Below are 15,272 nucleotides of genomic sequence, written 5' to 3' on the forward strand. Positions count from 1 at the left end.
TCCCCTCTCAACACCTTCATTACGCATCGGTCTCCCGCGCTCACCGCAGGAGCCCCTCATTCTCCATGTAGAAATGGAGTCTCTGAGCGACATCCACTGGGATGTCGTCATCAGCGGCACTGGTCTGCAGCAATCATTGCTTGCCTTGTTAGTTTTCCCCCTCACCGACCGTCATCACGTTGCCCTTCTGACTGACTTAGCTCCTTTCCGCACTAAAGAGCCCTCTCCCGCTCCGGCAAGAAAATCCTTCACGTAGATTCCAACGACTTCTACGGAGGCGCCGAGGCGGCTCTTGGACTGGAGGATGCCGAATCTTGGGCCTCGAGGATTGAGGCCGGCAGCGATGATGGCCTGTTCAAGTCTGCATCTATCTCCCGGCCCGAGGGTTCTAGCGGCTTAAAGGCATCTCGCCTGTACTATTTGGCCCTTGCGCCCCAGGTGATCCATGCGCGCTCAGCTCTGCTGTCGCAGCTGGTCTCGTCCCGCGCCTACCGCCAGGTAGAGTTCCTGGCAGTTGGATCATTCTACATCTTCAAGCCCAACTCCGATTCAGCCCAGCAAGCCGAGCTCATCCGAATCCCTTCCACCCGTGAGGATGTCTTCTCTACGACGGCCATCTCAGCCAAGAGCAAGCGACTGCTCATGAAGTTTCTCAAATTTGTCCTGGATTACGAGAACTCGCCGCAGTTGGAGACCTGGCAACCCCATGCCGATGCGCCGCTTACCGACCTCTTGCGCCAAGAGTTCAAGATGGATGATGAGCTGCAGGCATACATAACCACTCTCACCCTCTCGCTGGATCCCAAGATCGCAACCAAGGACGGGCTGGCTGTTATCCGTCGCCATATCACGTCCATGGGTGTCTACGGCCCAGGCTTTGCCGCCCTTTACCCCAAGTGGGGTGGTCTTTCCGAGATCGCACAGGTCTCGTGCCGTGCCTGTGCTGTGGGCGGCGGCGTCTATATGCTAGGAACCGGTATCCGGAACATGGAAAACACTGAAGACGGCATCAAACTCGAGCTCACGAGCGGCGATGTCATCAGGACTCGCCAGCTCGTTCGCTCCAGCAATGCCGCCAGTGACAAGGCGGGCATTCGAAGGCTAGTTGCGGTAACGGGCTCGTCTTTTGAGTCGTTATTCGAACCCACCGTCGAAGGGGCGCCTAGGCCTGCTGTCGCCATCGTCGCCTTCTCGGCAGGCACTCTCGCAACCTCTGCTGGAGAGGTGTCAGAGTACCCGGTTTATCTGTCTGTTCACTCCAGCGATACCGGGGAATGTCCAGTTGGTCAAAGTAAGTTTGCTTCTTGTTTTTTTTTTTTTNTTTTTTTTTTTTTTTTTTAAGTTGCGGTTTTCCACCACCCTCGGAGCATATGATGATCTACAAACGAATACTTATCTACATTGTCTGAGCTACGGCTTTGACGTAACCATACCTCTGACAGTCTGACGCTCCTACCCTTCAAACACGCGTTCTTATTCCCCCGTTCGGCGTTGCACAGTCTGTGCTAACACAGAACAAAACAGGTGTTGTATACTTGACGACCACCTCTACACCCAATGCCCAAGCCTTGTTGAACCAGGCTTTGGATTCCTTCCTCGGCGCTGCGAGTCCCTCGAAGCCGGTGTCCATCCTGACGAAACTCGAGTATGAACAGGCCGTTGGTTCCAGTTGTTCTGGCTTGATCGTTGAAGGACCGGTGTTGACCTTCCCCGTCCCGTCTCCATCCCTGGCGTTCAGCGACACCATTCTGGCCCCTGTTCGTGATGCTTGGAAGCAGATCCTTGGTGACGAAGCTGTCGATGAGGAATATCTCGTCTTTGCTGACAGAGAGGGTGTTGCGGACGATGATGATGATGCTTATGATGCGTGATGTGAATGACGACAGTAGTTTTGAAGTCCGGCGCTATGCCGTTGGTACACACTAGGATAGCAATAATATGACGATCGTTTGATGAGCAAAAGGTTAGGTCGTTTGACTGCGACTGTATTTTCATTTCATTGTGAGACTCTTATGTCCACTTCCGTTGTATGCCCCCATTCATGACGCCTTGATCTCTGTCCCACTGACATCCTTGAATATTGCCTTGATGCAGAGACCCAATCCTCTCCTTCTTTCCCAGACCGACACCCTCCGAAATCAAGGTCCTTGAGACTTGAGAAAAGCAAACACTCCACAACCAAACTCCATCTTTGTGCCAAGCAATGTTCGAGTGTCGAGAAGCAACGGCTTCATGCAGGCCTTGTTTGCCACCCATCCGGATCCAGATTGCAAAAAGTCAATAAATGACCGCCGTACATCCATTGCCTCTCCAACGATGACACCCTCCTCCTCTTGCCATATCTATACCCATCTGGAAGGTCGCCCATTTCTGCTGTCCTTGTTCTGACGCTCCCGCTGTCTCCCGGGGCAGAGGATGTAAGTAGGGTACTAGGACGAGAGTGACAGTTCAAATTGAAGTTTGACCTAAACCTCCACGCCCAGACGGATCGTGCCGAAAGGCTTCATGGTACCCTGTCCGTCCTGCCTGACGCGCAGCACGTTCTTGGTCGCGAGCGAGAGGACGTGGTAAAACGCCTGCGCGACGACGGCGCGCGTCTGGTCCTCGGGCTCAAAGAGCGCGTCGAAGTTCACCCAGCGTAGCTGCTGGGCTTGTTCGCCAGCGCCGATATCGGTGCCGGAGGCGGATTGAGAAGTTTCCTGGTTTGGGAGGTTGTCGTAGCCCTTCTCCAGCGCAACGGTCGCCACGTAGTCGGCAAAGTTGTGGCCCTCGCGGTCGAGGGCGGCTCGCATCAGCTGCGAGGTGGACTGGGTGTCGCCGCCTAGGCCGGTGCCGGGGAGGAGGAAGGAGTCCTTACTGCCGATGCTGTCGTTGCCGGCATCTCCGGAACCGGGGAGCGGACCGAAACCGTCCGAACCAAGGAAGGGCTGGTTATCGCTGAATCGCTCGATCTCTGGGCCCGGGATGTTCAGGCTGCCGCGGCCGTGCAGCGGGCTCGCGCTGACGTGCCGACTCGGAGGCTTGCTGCCGGCGGCCTTGATGGAGGAGCTGGGGATCTGAGAGGATTGGCGGTTCCAGGGCACGTCGGAAGGGAGATCTGGCAAGGCGGATCCGGCGCGGCGGCCGACTTCGACGTCATCTTCATGCTCCGGAAGGTTGGGTTGCTGGGCGTGCTGAGCGGCCTCAGAGGCTTCGTCGTTGTTCAGGCGGCGGCGGACGCGGCGTTCAGCTTCCTCCTCTTCGAGTTCGAGGGCCTCGAGGGCAGTGCGGCGGCGCCCGCGCGAGGTTTCAACAGCCCGGTCAGCGGGAACCGTGATGAAGATTCCGAGTAGGCGGGCCTGCAGGCCATGACCGGCAAAGTCAGGTGCCAGAGGGTGAGGGAGGCCGGGAAGGCCAGTGGGAAGTCCGACGCCGGCAATGCCGCATCCGAAAACGAGGTTGAAAGCGTTCTTGCGCGCCTCGGTGATAGTGGTACCATGGCGAGGACGCGTCGCCTTCTCAGCATTGGCCAGGTAGTTGGTAGACCAGGACTTCACTTCATGCCTGGGAACCTTGGTATGTTCATCGGGTGCGAGGACGGCCCGGCGACGCTTGCGCTGAGCGCGCACAGGAGCCTGAACGGAGTTGTCTTCAACTGGATCGACCATTTGTTGTTCCTCGGGATTCTCGAGATGTTCGTCGTCATAGCCTGCCATGTGCTGGACATGGTCATTCGCGAAAGGCAGAGGTGGATCGGAGTGGAAAGCACCGGGAGGAAGGGCACCATGCATGAACACGTCGCCGTCTGCATCGAAGTTGATGGGTCCGTCGTCGTTGAAAGTATTGGCAATCTCAGGCTCCTCGAACTCTGGATGCTGTGGCAGCTGAGGTTCTTCCGCCGCAGGAATAACGTTTCCATCGGCATCGATCTCAATTCCCCAGTCGTCGAATGCCTGTAACTCCCTCTCATCATCTCCCTCGAGCTGGAGGAAATCGTTGTCGTCCTTGGGGGGAGTCATGGCGCCAGTTCCGAAAGCGTCTCCGAAATTTGAGTCTCTTCCGCCGAACGGCGACTGCGACAGGTCGAAGGCTCCGATGATTGATCGATTGGAACTTGTGACGGACTGGTCCGGCTGCAGAGGAGAGAGCTGGGAGGAAGTCTTGCGGGAGGACTGGCTGAAATGTGCTGGGACCACGAAGTTACCATCGTCGTCAAAGTGGAATGTAGGAAGATTTGGGTTGAGGTCAAACGCTGGGTCGTCTTCAAGCATGATGTCCTGGCGCCTGATTTCGTCAACCACCGATTCTTGACAACAAAGGCATGGGAATTAGGAATCAGGATCGAGAAGCAACTTACTTTGCCTTGCCTGCCTGGGGATCGAGAGCGTTGTCACTGCCACCCAAGGCACTGTAGAAGGCTCGCATGTGAGCTTGAACCTTCTCAGCGTCGATAAGTACGTAGTGACACTGCTGCGAGTAGACTCTCGAGAGGCCGTACAGCAGGCTCCCCTGCAGCCGGAGGGCAATGGGTGCCCCGGGCTGCAAGATGGTCTCGCACGCTTTTTGAACATTGACTTCCTGGATTGCCTTTCTTGAGATTTTCTTGGTGGACGATCTGAGACCGATGGTCGAGACGAGCCTAAACGGAGGTGTGTCAGTGGCGTGCTGAAGGATTGTCTTTCACAACACAAAGTGTGTCCCACCAGACGGTAGCCACGCCATAGGCCTGGCTGGTGAGAACTGGACACCAGTGTCAGTACTGCTCTTCAACTCTTGCGTGGAGCTGGCTCACTCACTTTCGTGACTGTAAAACATGGCGGATATGAGGGGAGAGTGCCCAACCCTGCGGATAAATGTGGGTGTATCTGTCTCGAAGGAATAGGGGTAAGATTGGGATGAGAAGAGTGAGTTGGAAATGAGAAGACGAAGAATAAGGGGAGTGAGGATGAGTGCGTTGTGGTCTCTGGGGTGAAAGTGGTAAAGTTGGTGGGTTGTCGAAAGTTGGATGTGGTTTGGATGGAAAAGTCGGTCGGTGGCGGGGTTGTCGACGGTCAGTCGGGTCCTTACACAAAGTGGGAAGAAAAGAAGAGGGAAGAAGAGTGAGGTTGAGAAAACATTTGGCCGGTCTTTGACACGAGTGGTCGGGAGAAGGTCGGGAGAAGGTCGGGAGGTTTGGACTTCTTAGGCTACAATGCGCAAATCAGGAAGGTACGATCCGAGGACTTGCACTACAGATGAATCCAAACAACAATAGCAACAATTGGGAGCAAGCCCCTGAACTGAACTCTCAATAGGGGAACGAGATCACCCTGTGGCACGATAGAGAAGCGGATGGGATGGCTTTCGAGGAAGCGCCCGGAGGCTATGCTGCAACTTGACCTAATTTCAATTGTATGATAGGTACCTCACAAGATACCAAGTCCTGCTTCCTGTTCATCGACTCAATTTAGTTGCTTCGTACAATCCATAGGTTCCACGCGACCTTAGGGTCAAGTCGTCTCTGAATAAACGCAACAGGAACGTCCGGCCATTCTTCTATCCGGGGCTTGCATCCAGTCCACTTCCCAACTTTGACTATCCTGCACACGCAAAACCCCAAGCTGTTGTAGCGCATATGGGTAATGTAGAAAACCAATGCCTAACCTAGCTGGGCTACGAATCCTGGAAGTTATTGACTCACAGCTTGCTCCCTTGTCCACCGTCTCAGGGGAAGTAAACACTCCAAGTTGACTTATCATACAGTACTGACCGTTTCATTGGCAACTTCAACCAATGAGCCCACGCTGCGTAAGAAAAGACAACCATGGACAAATACGGTACCTACACAGTGTTCCGCGACCCTGAGCTCAACAAAGTGTACTCGGCATCTTTTGACCAGATGACGTGATGCTTGTCGTTGAAGAGACACCGGGGCTCGGAGACAACAGAGCCAAACACCGGGGGGCAATGGCGGGGTGGCGGGGTCACAGACAGGGGTGATCAGCCAATCATCTCTCGAGCGCAATCTTCAAGATGCCCCGCCATTAACGTCACACACAGACCCCACCACGACCAGAACGGCCTGCCCTGCATGAACTTTAACGTCAGGCACTGGGAAGAACATGCCCTCACGGACCTAATTTCGGGCTCAGGAAGACCCAATTGTCACGCCGCCAGACCCATGTGAGATCTCGAGTATCTGTTGTTGTTCAATTGCCTGCCGCACGATTCAGTCACGCTGCTGCTGCGGTTGAGTCCCAGTTAACCATCTGACTTAACTCGGACGCTCCAATCTCGCCTCATGTCTTCAGGAAGAACCATCTGAACCCGGAATATCTTGAACTCAGCTATGGCCGAGACAGAGCTTCCATCGGCCTTCCCGGCCGACGTCCGCGCCACCATCACCGCTCATGCTGCCGATGGCATCCCCTTCCGTGCCCGCGCCGGCTACACCCACCGCACTTGGGCGCGCACCTTCAGCTCCCTCCCCGAGCTCCTCATCCAGCCCGAGTCGCTGCCCGAGATCGAGAAGGCCGTGACCCTGGCCCGTCGCTGTCGCCGCCGTCTTGTGACTGTCGGGTCAGGGCACTCGCCCTCCGACCTGACCTGTACCTCGTCATGGATGCTCAACTTAGACAGGTTCGCCAAGGTTCTCTCCGTAGACCCGGAAACCGGTCTATGCACCGTTGAGGCCGGTATTCGCCTGTACCAGCTGAGCGCTGCCTTGGACACCGCCGGTCTGGCCATGCCCAGTCTCGGCAGCATCAACGAGCAGAGCATCGCTGGTGCCATCTCGACTGGCACCCATGGCAGCAGTCTGCAGCACGGCCTCGTTAGTGAGTCCATTGTCTCAATAAAAATCACCCTCGCCGACGGCAAAACATACACCTGCTCTGCCGATGAGCGGCCCGACCTGTTCCGCGCCGCTCTCCTATCCCTCGGCGCCCTTGGCATCATCGCCGAGGTCACTCTGCGCGCCGTCCCCGCCTTCTCCCTAGCCTGGTCCCAGACTATCGATTCTGATGCCCGCCTCCTGACTACCTGGGACGGCCCTCTCTGGAAACAATCCGAGTTTGTCCGCGTCTGGTGGTTCCCCTACATGCGCCGTGCCGTGGTGTGGACGTCCGACAAGGTCCCCCGTTCCCAGATCCTCGCCGGTCACGCACACCACTCCTCCCCTCGCCGGCCCGCCTTCCTCGACACCCGACTCGGCTACATCATCTACCACAACCTCCTCGCCCTCGCCCGCTACATCCCGCGCATCACCCCGTGGATCGAATGGCTCATCTTCGGCATCAACTACGGCTTCCGCAACGGCGAATCCACCCGCGTCAGCGGCTGCGCCGAATCCCACCAGGCCTTCCTCCTCAACTGCCTCTACAGCCAGTTCGTCAACGAATGGGCCATCCCGCTCCACCGTGGCCCGGAAGCCCTCACGCGCCTCGCCGCCTGGCTGCACCGCCTCAAGCCCGGCGACCCGGGCTACGTCGACCACCGCATCCCCTTCAGCGCCGAGGGGTTGTGGGTGCACTCCCCCGTCGAGGTGCGGGTGAGCAACGCCACGGTGCACACCAGTGCCGAGAAAGGCAACAGGCCATTCCTCGACCCGACCCCGCGCGACGGGCCCGCACTGTATCTCAACGCGACCATGTACCGGCCGTACTACAAAGACCCCTCGCGCGAGGCGACGGAGCGGTACTATCAGGCATTTGAGTGGCTCATGCGGGATCTAGGCGGGAAGCCGCACTGGGCCAAGGCGTTTGAGGTGAAGCCCGAGGAATTTGAGGCGTGGTATGGGGAGGATTGGAGGGCTTTCAAGCGTGTGAGGGAGGAGGCGGATCCCGAGGGGTTGTTTGTTGGGCCGTGGCATCGGAGGTTCCTCCTTGGCGAGGGGGAGAAGGAGACGGAGAGGTTGCCGTTGGAGGAGATTGGGTTTGTGAAGGAGAAGGCGAGCGGTGGGGGATTTCTTGTCCGTGGACAGCAGATTGTGGTCGAGCCGGCGTAGGTGTGGGAGTGGTGAGATAAGCAGAGACGGTGAAGACTGGCGCCGACTGAACTTACAAAACGGTGTTTGGGCAGTGGCTTGTTGTGGACAAAGCTCATGTTCGGACTTGAGGTTTTGCTGGTTACAGATGCATCCATTTCTTCAATGAACTCAAAGCAAATGCTTAAAATTGAAATGTTACAATTGCCAAATTTGAATGCGATGTTGTGTACTGAATGCAGCCGTTGAAGGAAATGCAACCATCCGATCTAGTGACATATATGAGTTCTGCCTCCAAAGTGTTGGTCATGCATCCAACTTCAACTTCTCCAGCAGGCGGTCGATCTTGTTCATCAAAACAAGATAATTCACCGCATCCGACTTGAATTCATCCTCCACAATCTGCCCATCGAGGGTCCTAAACCCAACCTCACCCTCGCCCTTGCCGGTAGTCCCATTCTCCGCCGCCGCCGCCACAGCAGCAGGAGCTGCACCACCCCCACTCCCCTCTTCCCCTCCTGCAGCTTCTCCGGGGCGCAACAAATCGTTGATTCCACTCCCTTCAAACCGATACTTGAACCTCTCGCCGAGGAAGTAGCGTATATCGTCGAGCAGCTCGATTGTGTCGGTCTCGTGGCGCTCCTTGAGGCGCGACGCGCTTTCTAGAATCAGCTCGGCGAACTCGTCCTCGTCAATGTAGTCCTCGAGCCGGCTGGCGAGGTACCGAGCCGCGAACTCTTCGAGGCGCTGCACCTTGAGGTCCCAGGCTGCGTGGATCACGTCGTAGACGTTGATTGGTTCGACTTCGGGTTCTTCGTCTTCGTCTTCATCTTGTGACGTTTCCGTCAGGGGTGGTGGTGATGATGAGGATGAAGGCATTGATGACGATGATGATGTTGATGCTGATTCAGACGATGATGGTGATGGAACATGCTTCTTCTTCTTCCTCCCAGTGTGCGGTGTACGGCGGGTGCGATCGACGAGAGCGTTGTTGGTACCACTGCCCAATGTCGAGATGGCCACGGCGGCTTTTGTCTTGAGCTTGTCAAGCAACAGCATGTCAGCCGTGTAGAGCACATCGAGAGCGTGCTCGAGGGGGCAATCTGCCTTCTCTGTGTAGAGAAAGCGAAGCACCAGCTGCAGCACTGGAGGGGTACAATCCATTTTGATGATGTGCAGGTGCTCGGAGTTGTGCGACTCGAGGAAGTCAGATGAGAACATGGTCTCAAAATATGGGCTGCGGATCAGGAAGAGCTTGTGAGCGGGGAACAATACACTGCGCCCGCCACCGTTGCGGCCGGGGTTGCCGTTTGGTTGGGTCGACGCAGGGGTGTCATCTTCTTCCTCGTCGGCCCTGAGAAGGACATCGGCAAAGAAGGGGTTGTGGCGCGGCCATTTCACCTCGGAAACCTTGTCCGTCTCAACACAGATCCGCTGATCGAGCACTGTTTCCTGGAAGAAGGCTTCAACTTCTCGTTGAGCACGCTGGACTTCCTCCTGCTGACGCTGGCGGGCCAGTTTGCGGTCATGGATTGAGTGTGCGGCCTCCCACAATCGATCCAGCTCAAACTGGTTGCTCAGCTCTTCGATTCCCCGGAAGAGATCCTCCTCGGTCATGGAAATGCCCGGTCGCAAAAGGTCGCGAGCCAGATCGCCAAGATACAGGTAACGTAGCACGATGCGGAAGGACTCAAAGGGAATGTCGGGTGAGAGGTTCCACGCTGCCGTCTCCGGGGCGGCTGCAAGCTTCCGCCTGAAATATGGCGACCGGGCTGATAGCAGGAACTTGTGCACGTGGAAATCCTCAGCCAGGGCGGACATGGTGAAGTCCGAAGTGGGCGGTTGGTCGCGGACCAGGAGGGAGTTGATGTGAGAAGACCATGGCTGCAAGGGATCCTCGACCTTGGTGTAGTCGTACGACAACAAGAGGTTCCGGATCTTGTCGTTCAGGGCGTTATAGACGGCACGCTCCCGTTCATATGAGTCGGGATCAGCCAACGCCCCTGAGTCAAGGAGAAGCTGCACCAGTTCAAAATGGCCGCATAAACTTGCCTGTCGTTGTGTCAATCTCTCTGTCTTCGGAGTTTGGCTGCCAGAGATTCAACTACTCACCACAATAAGCGGGGTATAATCGAAGCGGTCTCTGGCGTTGATGTTGACTCCAGCCGAGATCAGTTCCTGGCAACGGGCAAGGTCACCGCGGCGACATGCTTCCAAGAACTCGGTGAACTCAGGAGATGTGTCCAGGGGGTTTTCGTTCCGAAGTGCCACAGTACGGACATGTTGGTTCTCGTCGTTGGGCTTGGACCGCGTGGAACGAGAGCGTGAAGAAACCATGTTTGATTGTTGACAAAAAACAGCAAGAATATTAAAACGGGTAAGCAAGAACACGTAGAAACGGGAACTGCAACACAGATGCTCCAAAACCGAAATATAAGAGTGACAGGTCTATATATTGATGCTGGATGAGATGTCGTCTTGAACAGGAGAAGTGGCGTTGAGTGAGGACAGAGACTAGATGCACAGTGCCAATCGTCGTCCTCACGGCGCTGTCGTTCGGTTTCGGCTGGCGTCATCTGTCCTCACTCTCGACGCAATGCCTGCCAGCCGCCCATGCCAGTGTGGGGCAGCTCCGAAGCTCGGACCAGTTTTTGGGTCTCCAGAAACGGAACATGCCGCTCCTAAGAATTCCATTCCGGGGATCTGGATGTGGGGCGGCTTGTCCGAATCGGGTCGGTTGCCTAGGCAGCGAGCGGTTTGTTGACGGACGAACCGGATTCTGCCATGCAAGCAAGGAGAACATTCGATCTCGAAACAGGACATGCAACAGACACACTCACCTGCAACCTGCACGCCGCCCTTCTTTTTGTCAATCCTCCCTTTCTTAACTCCTCCCGCTCGATTTGCAATTTTCAAACACCCAGGCGGTTTATGTCCTGATTACTACTAACCTGAGCAGCAGCACTCTCCTACAAACATCGCCAGCCTCACCGACTCTCTCTCCTTGGGATCTTTCCGAAGTTGGCCCTAACTCACGTTATTGCTTATGGAGCTTGCCGTTTCCTATTGATCCCCTATCCCTCTAATCCTGCTTCGACATCACCATCACCATGTCAGAAAGCGACAAGTACGAAGTGCTAGAAAAGATCGGTATGCAATTATCGCCCAGAACCATCGTGTCCGAGTCGTCAATGGCCCGCCGGCTGACCAGGTGCTGACCATCTTCCCAGGCCATGGCTCCTTTGGCGTCATCCGCAAAGTCCGCCGCAAGGCCGACGGCATGATTCTCTGCCGGAAGGAAATCAGCTACCTCAAAATGTCCCAGAAAGAGCGCGAACAGCTCCATGCCGAATTCCAGATTCTGTCCACCCTCCGGCATCCCAATATCGTCGGGTACTATCACCGCGAACATCTGAAGGCCACCCAGGACCTCCACCTGTACATGGAGTATTGTGGCAATGGAGATCTGGGACGCGTCATCCGGAACCTGCAGGAGAAGAACCAGTACGCCGAAGAGTCGTTTGTCTGGAGCATCTTTGCCCAACTCGTTACCGCCCTGTATCGATGCCACTACGGAGTCGACCCCCCGGAGGTTGGTAACTCGGTGCTGGGACATGGGTCTACCGCGAAGCCGAAGCCCCCTCCGGGTGGCATGACTATCCTGCACCGCGACCTGAAGCCTGAGAACGGTAAGCGATTTGTCGTCGGGTTTGTCTTTTCATTGACCGGCTAACAAACCGCTGTAGTGTTTCTCGGCGAGGACAATTCGGTCAAGCTCGGCGACTTCGGCCTCTCCAAGGTCATGCAATCTCATGACTTCGCCTCGACATACGTCGGCACTCCCTTCTACATGTCACCCGAGATTTGCGCTGCGGAGAAGTACACCCTCAAGTCGGACATCTGGTCATTGGGCTGCATCATCTACGAACTCTGCACGCGCGAGCCGCCTTTCAACGCCAAGTCCCATTATCAACTCGTTCAGAAGATCAAGGAGGGCAAGATCGCGCCGCTTCCCCCGATTTATTCGGCGGAACTCTTTGCTATCATCAAGGACTGTCTTCGCGTCAATCCGGACAAGCGGCCCGACACCGCCATGCTTCTTAACCTCCCTGTCGTGCGCTTGATGCGCAAGGAGAGGGAAATCCAAGACTTCAACAAGTCTCTCAAGAAGAAGGAGGAGGCGCTCAACAAAAAGATGCGCGAGCTGGAGCAGAAAGCCGCGGCCCTCGAGGCTGAGCGGCAAGCAATGCGCCAGGAGATCGATGCGCAGCTGCGCAGGGAGTGGGAGGTCAAGGCCCGCCTGGAGATCGACCGTCTCGTTGCGTTAGAAATCGAGCAGTTACGGAAGAAGTTCGAACAGGAGGTGCAGCTGAGGGTAGAGGCAGAACTTCAGCGCCGGCGCGAGGAGGAGGAGGCATCACGCATCGAGCTATCCTCTTCGGCCACGACCAGCAAGTCCGACTTCCCTAACTCGTCTGTCGGCGAGCTGACATCTGTGACCGACATGACGGAACTTTCTGTCGACTCACCCGACGCCTCGATGCACCCGCTCAAAAAGAGCGCCCGCACTCCTTTCCACCGCGCGCAGACCATGTTTGCCGTGATGCCGGCCGGCACACCCATGGACGTCGAGATGGCGTCTCCATCTCCCATGACCATCCAGTCCCTGTCGCTATCACCACGCCGCAACCCCACGGCGAAGCCTCCCGTCTTCCACCAGGGCAATATTTTCGCTGGCAATGGTAATCAGGAGGCTCGCTGCTGGGATCCTGAGAAGGACTTCGAGCTGGATAGCGACGATGACGACATCCCCGCCGGCTGCCCGTCTCCGACTCGCATGATCAAGTCATCGCGCAAGAATCCCTTCCTCGCCAAGGGCCGGCCTCAGCTCCACGCCCAAAAGTCCATGCCGGTCACCCACCGCCTGCAATCTAAGCAATCGCAGGCTCTGCAGCAGCAAGGCAAGACGATCGGCGTGGCCGCTTCCACGCCCGACCTGCAGGGCGCGGCCCTCCGGAACAAGCCCAGCACCGCTACCCTTGGAGAGCGCAGCAACAGCCCGACCCGACGGATGATCACCAAGATGCCATCAACGGTCAACTTGAAGAGCAACGGTGACGCCGCCTCTGCCCAACAGCCGTCGCTGAGCCGGAAGCCGTCCAAGAAGGACTCCAACGATACCCCGCAACATGACTCCTCTCAGCAATCATCGGCCCCTTCATCAGCAACCGCCGCGAAGCTGGGAAAGAACAACATCCGCGGCCGTACCCTCGTCGAGCTGCAACAGGAACGTGCCGCCAACATTAACAACATCAATGGCGGTCGTCCGCTCAGCGCCGTCTACATGAGCGACCTGCCCTCGCACATGCACCACCAGATCGCTGCCGGCAACACTAGTCCCGTGCGCGCGTTCCGGGAACATGCGGCAGCGGCCAACAGGGGGTATATTTCGAGCGCCGGGGACGTGGCGGTTTGGGACCCGGAGAAGGACGACATGCCGAGCCCCTTCTTGGTGAAGAAGAAGCAGGTAGGCGGCGGTATGGGGTTGGTTGGTGGACTCAGGGGGGTGGAGAGGAGCGCTTAGTAGGCGTTTGGCTGAGAAAATCTGCAAAACGACGGAAACCAATACCTTCTCTATCTCCCTGTTTCCCTGGGAAATTTGGGCAGGGGGAGGCGACGACACACACAACACTTGTTATGACTACGACTCTGACTCGATACCCATTCGGATGCATTGTTTGGGGCGCCATTCGTTTTTCTGGATTACACCACTTTTCCTTTGTCGAGGGTTTTTGTTTTTTTTCAACATCTTGTTCGGTGTATGGGGCTTCTGGTTCTGGTTTGCGTTTCCTTTTCGATCAACATTGTTGGCCAGCGCAGCAGACGGGGAGGGTCAGTCGACCGAGGCCACGCATGAGGTGATGGGCTCCGGCGAGGAAACACCTTTGTCATCGTCGACAACACCTTCTCATCGGCTTACCATCCATAAGCCCTACCAGCATCGACACTCGACACTCAGGGACGTCGGTTTCTCATCCTCATCCTCACCTCGGCCAACAACAAACAACAACTCCCCACTTCTTTCTTTTCTCTGTCGAAAACACCACCCGAGAGAAAGCGAGATGCAAAGAGAGAAGAGGTTTTTTTTCCATTCCTTTGTCTATGACCACATACAGAATTGGGCGGGGGGAGTGGTTGGAAAGATGGATAACAGGTCAGGCAGGGAGGACCTGAGGAGTCGAGGCGTTTTCTTTGGCGGGGTGATGGGGAAAAACTACCTTCTTTATTGATGATCTCTTCTGTCTTTGGTGGGCGGAATTGATGATGGATGATGAATCGGGTGGTTGTTGTTGCTTTTTACTTGTTGGTTTTTTTGTTTTCTTTTTCTTCTTTTCTTTCACTGTGGGTTTTCTCCTGGTGGGTTTGCATTCTAGCATAGGTATTGTCAGGGTTTGTTCTTCCACCTCTTTCCGACCTCTCTCATACGGTGTATCCACGCAGGTATGGTGTTCTCGGTGTGTCACCTTTTTTCTTCTGATGCGTCCATGCCCACTTGCCCACACTTTGGCCGGTTGTCTTCTCTGTTGGTCATGCGGGGAGGCTCGACTTGCTTTTCTGGCATCCACAAACTGCTGTGTAGGAACTGTAGCAAGTATCCCTAATTGTTCTGCTTTCTCGAATGCTTTGTGATCGATCCGTTGCCTCCTCTGCATCAATGGTTTGGTGGTGAGTCTTTCAACTCGGATAATCCCGAGTTAAAATAACTGCTGCATGACGACACTGGCAAGGTTGGATTTATTGGATTTATGCCTTGCTGTCACGCATCCCGGAGCCATGGTATCGAGCAGCGCCATGCCTCTCGGAGAATGTACACTTAGTCTGGACATGGCCAACAACAGTCCGCAACCCGAACATCCCTACCAAGGACATACAGACTTCACCAGAACTCCCCCACCTCCCCCCCATTACTGTGTTCATCCCACGAAAGAAGAAAGGTCGTCGGTTTCCAGTGCCACCCTACAACCATATTGTGAAGTCGGATCTCTTGGGCCCCACCGAGACTTGAGGGTTTTGAAGTATTGTAAGTACCTGATGTAAAGTCTATGCCATCCCACCCACAAGTGTATTGAAATCCAAGGATGACACGACGGGGCAGAACACATCCCATAACCTCAAATGTGCATCTGGAGTGGCCCACCCGCCCAATGGCAGCAGCTTGAGGGTCACAAACTACGTATGTACGTATTTCTCACCTATCAGAATTCAGTGTGGACAAGAAGGACAACGCCGGTGGAGGAGGTAAATACGTAGGTGGTTGTGCCAATCTCCT

At 55.8% G+C, this 15,272-nt stretch overlaps 5 protein-coding genes across 5 annotated transcripts; 3 read left to right on the top strand and 2 right to left on the bottom strand.

Moving 5' to 3' along the window:
- Positions 1 to 73: 73 nt before the first annotated feature.
- On the top strand, positions 74 to 1,871 carry VTJ04DRAFT_7552 (uncharacterized protein; the record flags this gene model as incomplete). The annotated part of the gene is made up of 3 exons (XM_069365892.1): positions 74 to 147; positions 219 to 1,291; positions 1,525 to 1,871. 3 exons carry the CDS (start codon positions 74 to 76, stop codon positions 1,869 to 1,871), a joined length of 1,494 nt encoding a protein of 497 aa, XP_069216881.1.
- A 594-nt stretch (positions 1,872 to 2,465) lies between these two features.
- On the bottom strand, positions 2,466 to 4,794 carry VTJ04DRAFT_7553 (uncharacterized protein; the record flags this gene model as incomplete). Its single annotated transcript, XM_069365893.1, has 4 exons — positions 2,466 to 4,263; positions 4,337 to 4,618; positions 4,683 to 4,719; positions 4,776 to 4,794. The coding sequence occupies 4 exons, from the start codon at positions 4,792 to 4,794 to the stop codon at positions 2,466 to 2,468; spliced, it is 2,136 nt and encodes a 711-aa protein (XP_069216882.1).
- A 1,513-nt stretch (positions 4,795 to 6,307) lies between these two features.
- VTJ04DRAFT_7554 (uncharacterized protein) lies at positions 6,308 to 7,963 on the top strand (the record flags this gene model as incomplete). The annotated part of the gene is made up of 1 exon (XM_069365894.1): positions 6,308 to 7,963. One exon carries the CDS (start codon positions 6,308 to 6,310, stop codon positions 7,961 to 7,963), a length of 1,656 nt encoding a protein of 551 aa, XP_069216883.1.
- Positions 7,964 to 8,248: 285 nt separating this feature from the next.
- VTJ04DRAFT_7555 (uncharacterized protein) lies at positions 8,249 to 10,279 on the bottom strand (the record flags this gene model as incomplete). The annotated part of the gene is made up of 2 exons (XM_069365895.1): positions 8,249 to 9,994; positions 10,055 to 10,279. 2 exons carry the CDS (start codon positions 10,277 to 10,279, stop codon positions 8,249 to 8,251), a joined length of 1,971 nt encoding a protein of 656 aa, XP_069216884.1.
- A 773-nt stretch (positions 10,280 to 11,052) lies between these two features.
- On the top strand, positions 11,053 to 13,526 carry VTJ04DRAFT_7556 (uncharacterized protein; the record flags this gene model as incomplete). Its single annotated transcript, XM_069365896.1, has 3 exons — positions 11,053 to 11,092; positions 11,173 to 11,631; positions 11,689 to 13,526. The coding sequence occupies 3 exons, from the start codon at positions 11,053 to 11,055 to the stop codon at positions 13,524 to 13,526; spliced, it is 2,337 nt and encodes a 778-aa protein (XP_069216885.1).
- Positions 13,527 to 15,272: the final 1,746 nt, after the last annotated feature.

Source organism: Mycothermus thermophilus (assembly GCF_041956435.1).
Source record: "Mycothermus thermophilus strain CBS 625.91 unplaced genomic scaffold VTJ04scaffold_5, whole genome shotgun sequence".
Taxonomy (NCBI): domain Eukaryota; kingdom Fungi; phylum Ascomycota; class Sordariomycetes; order Sordariales; family Chaetomiaceae; genus Mycothermus; species Mycothermus thermophilus.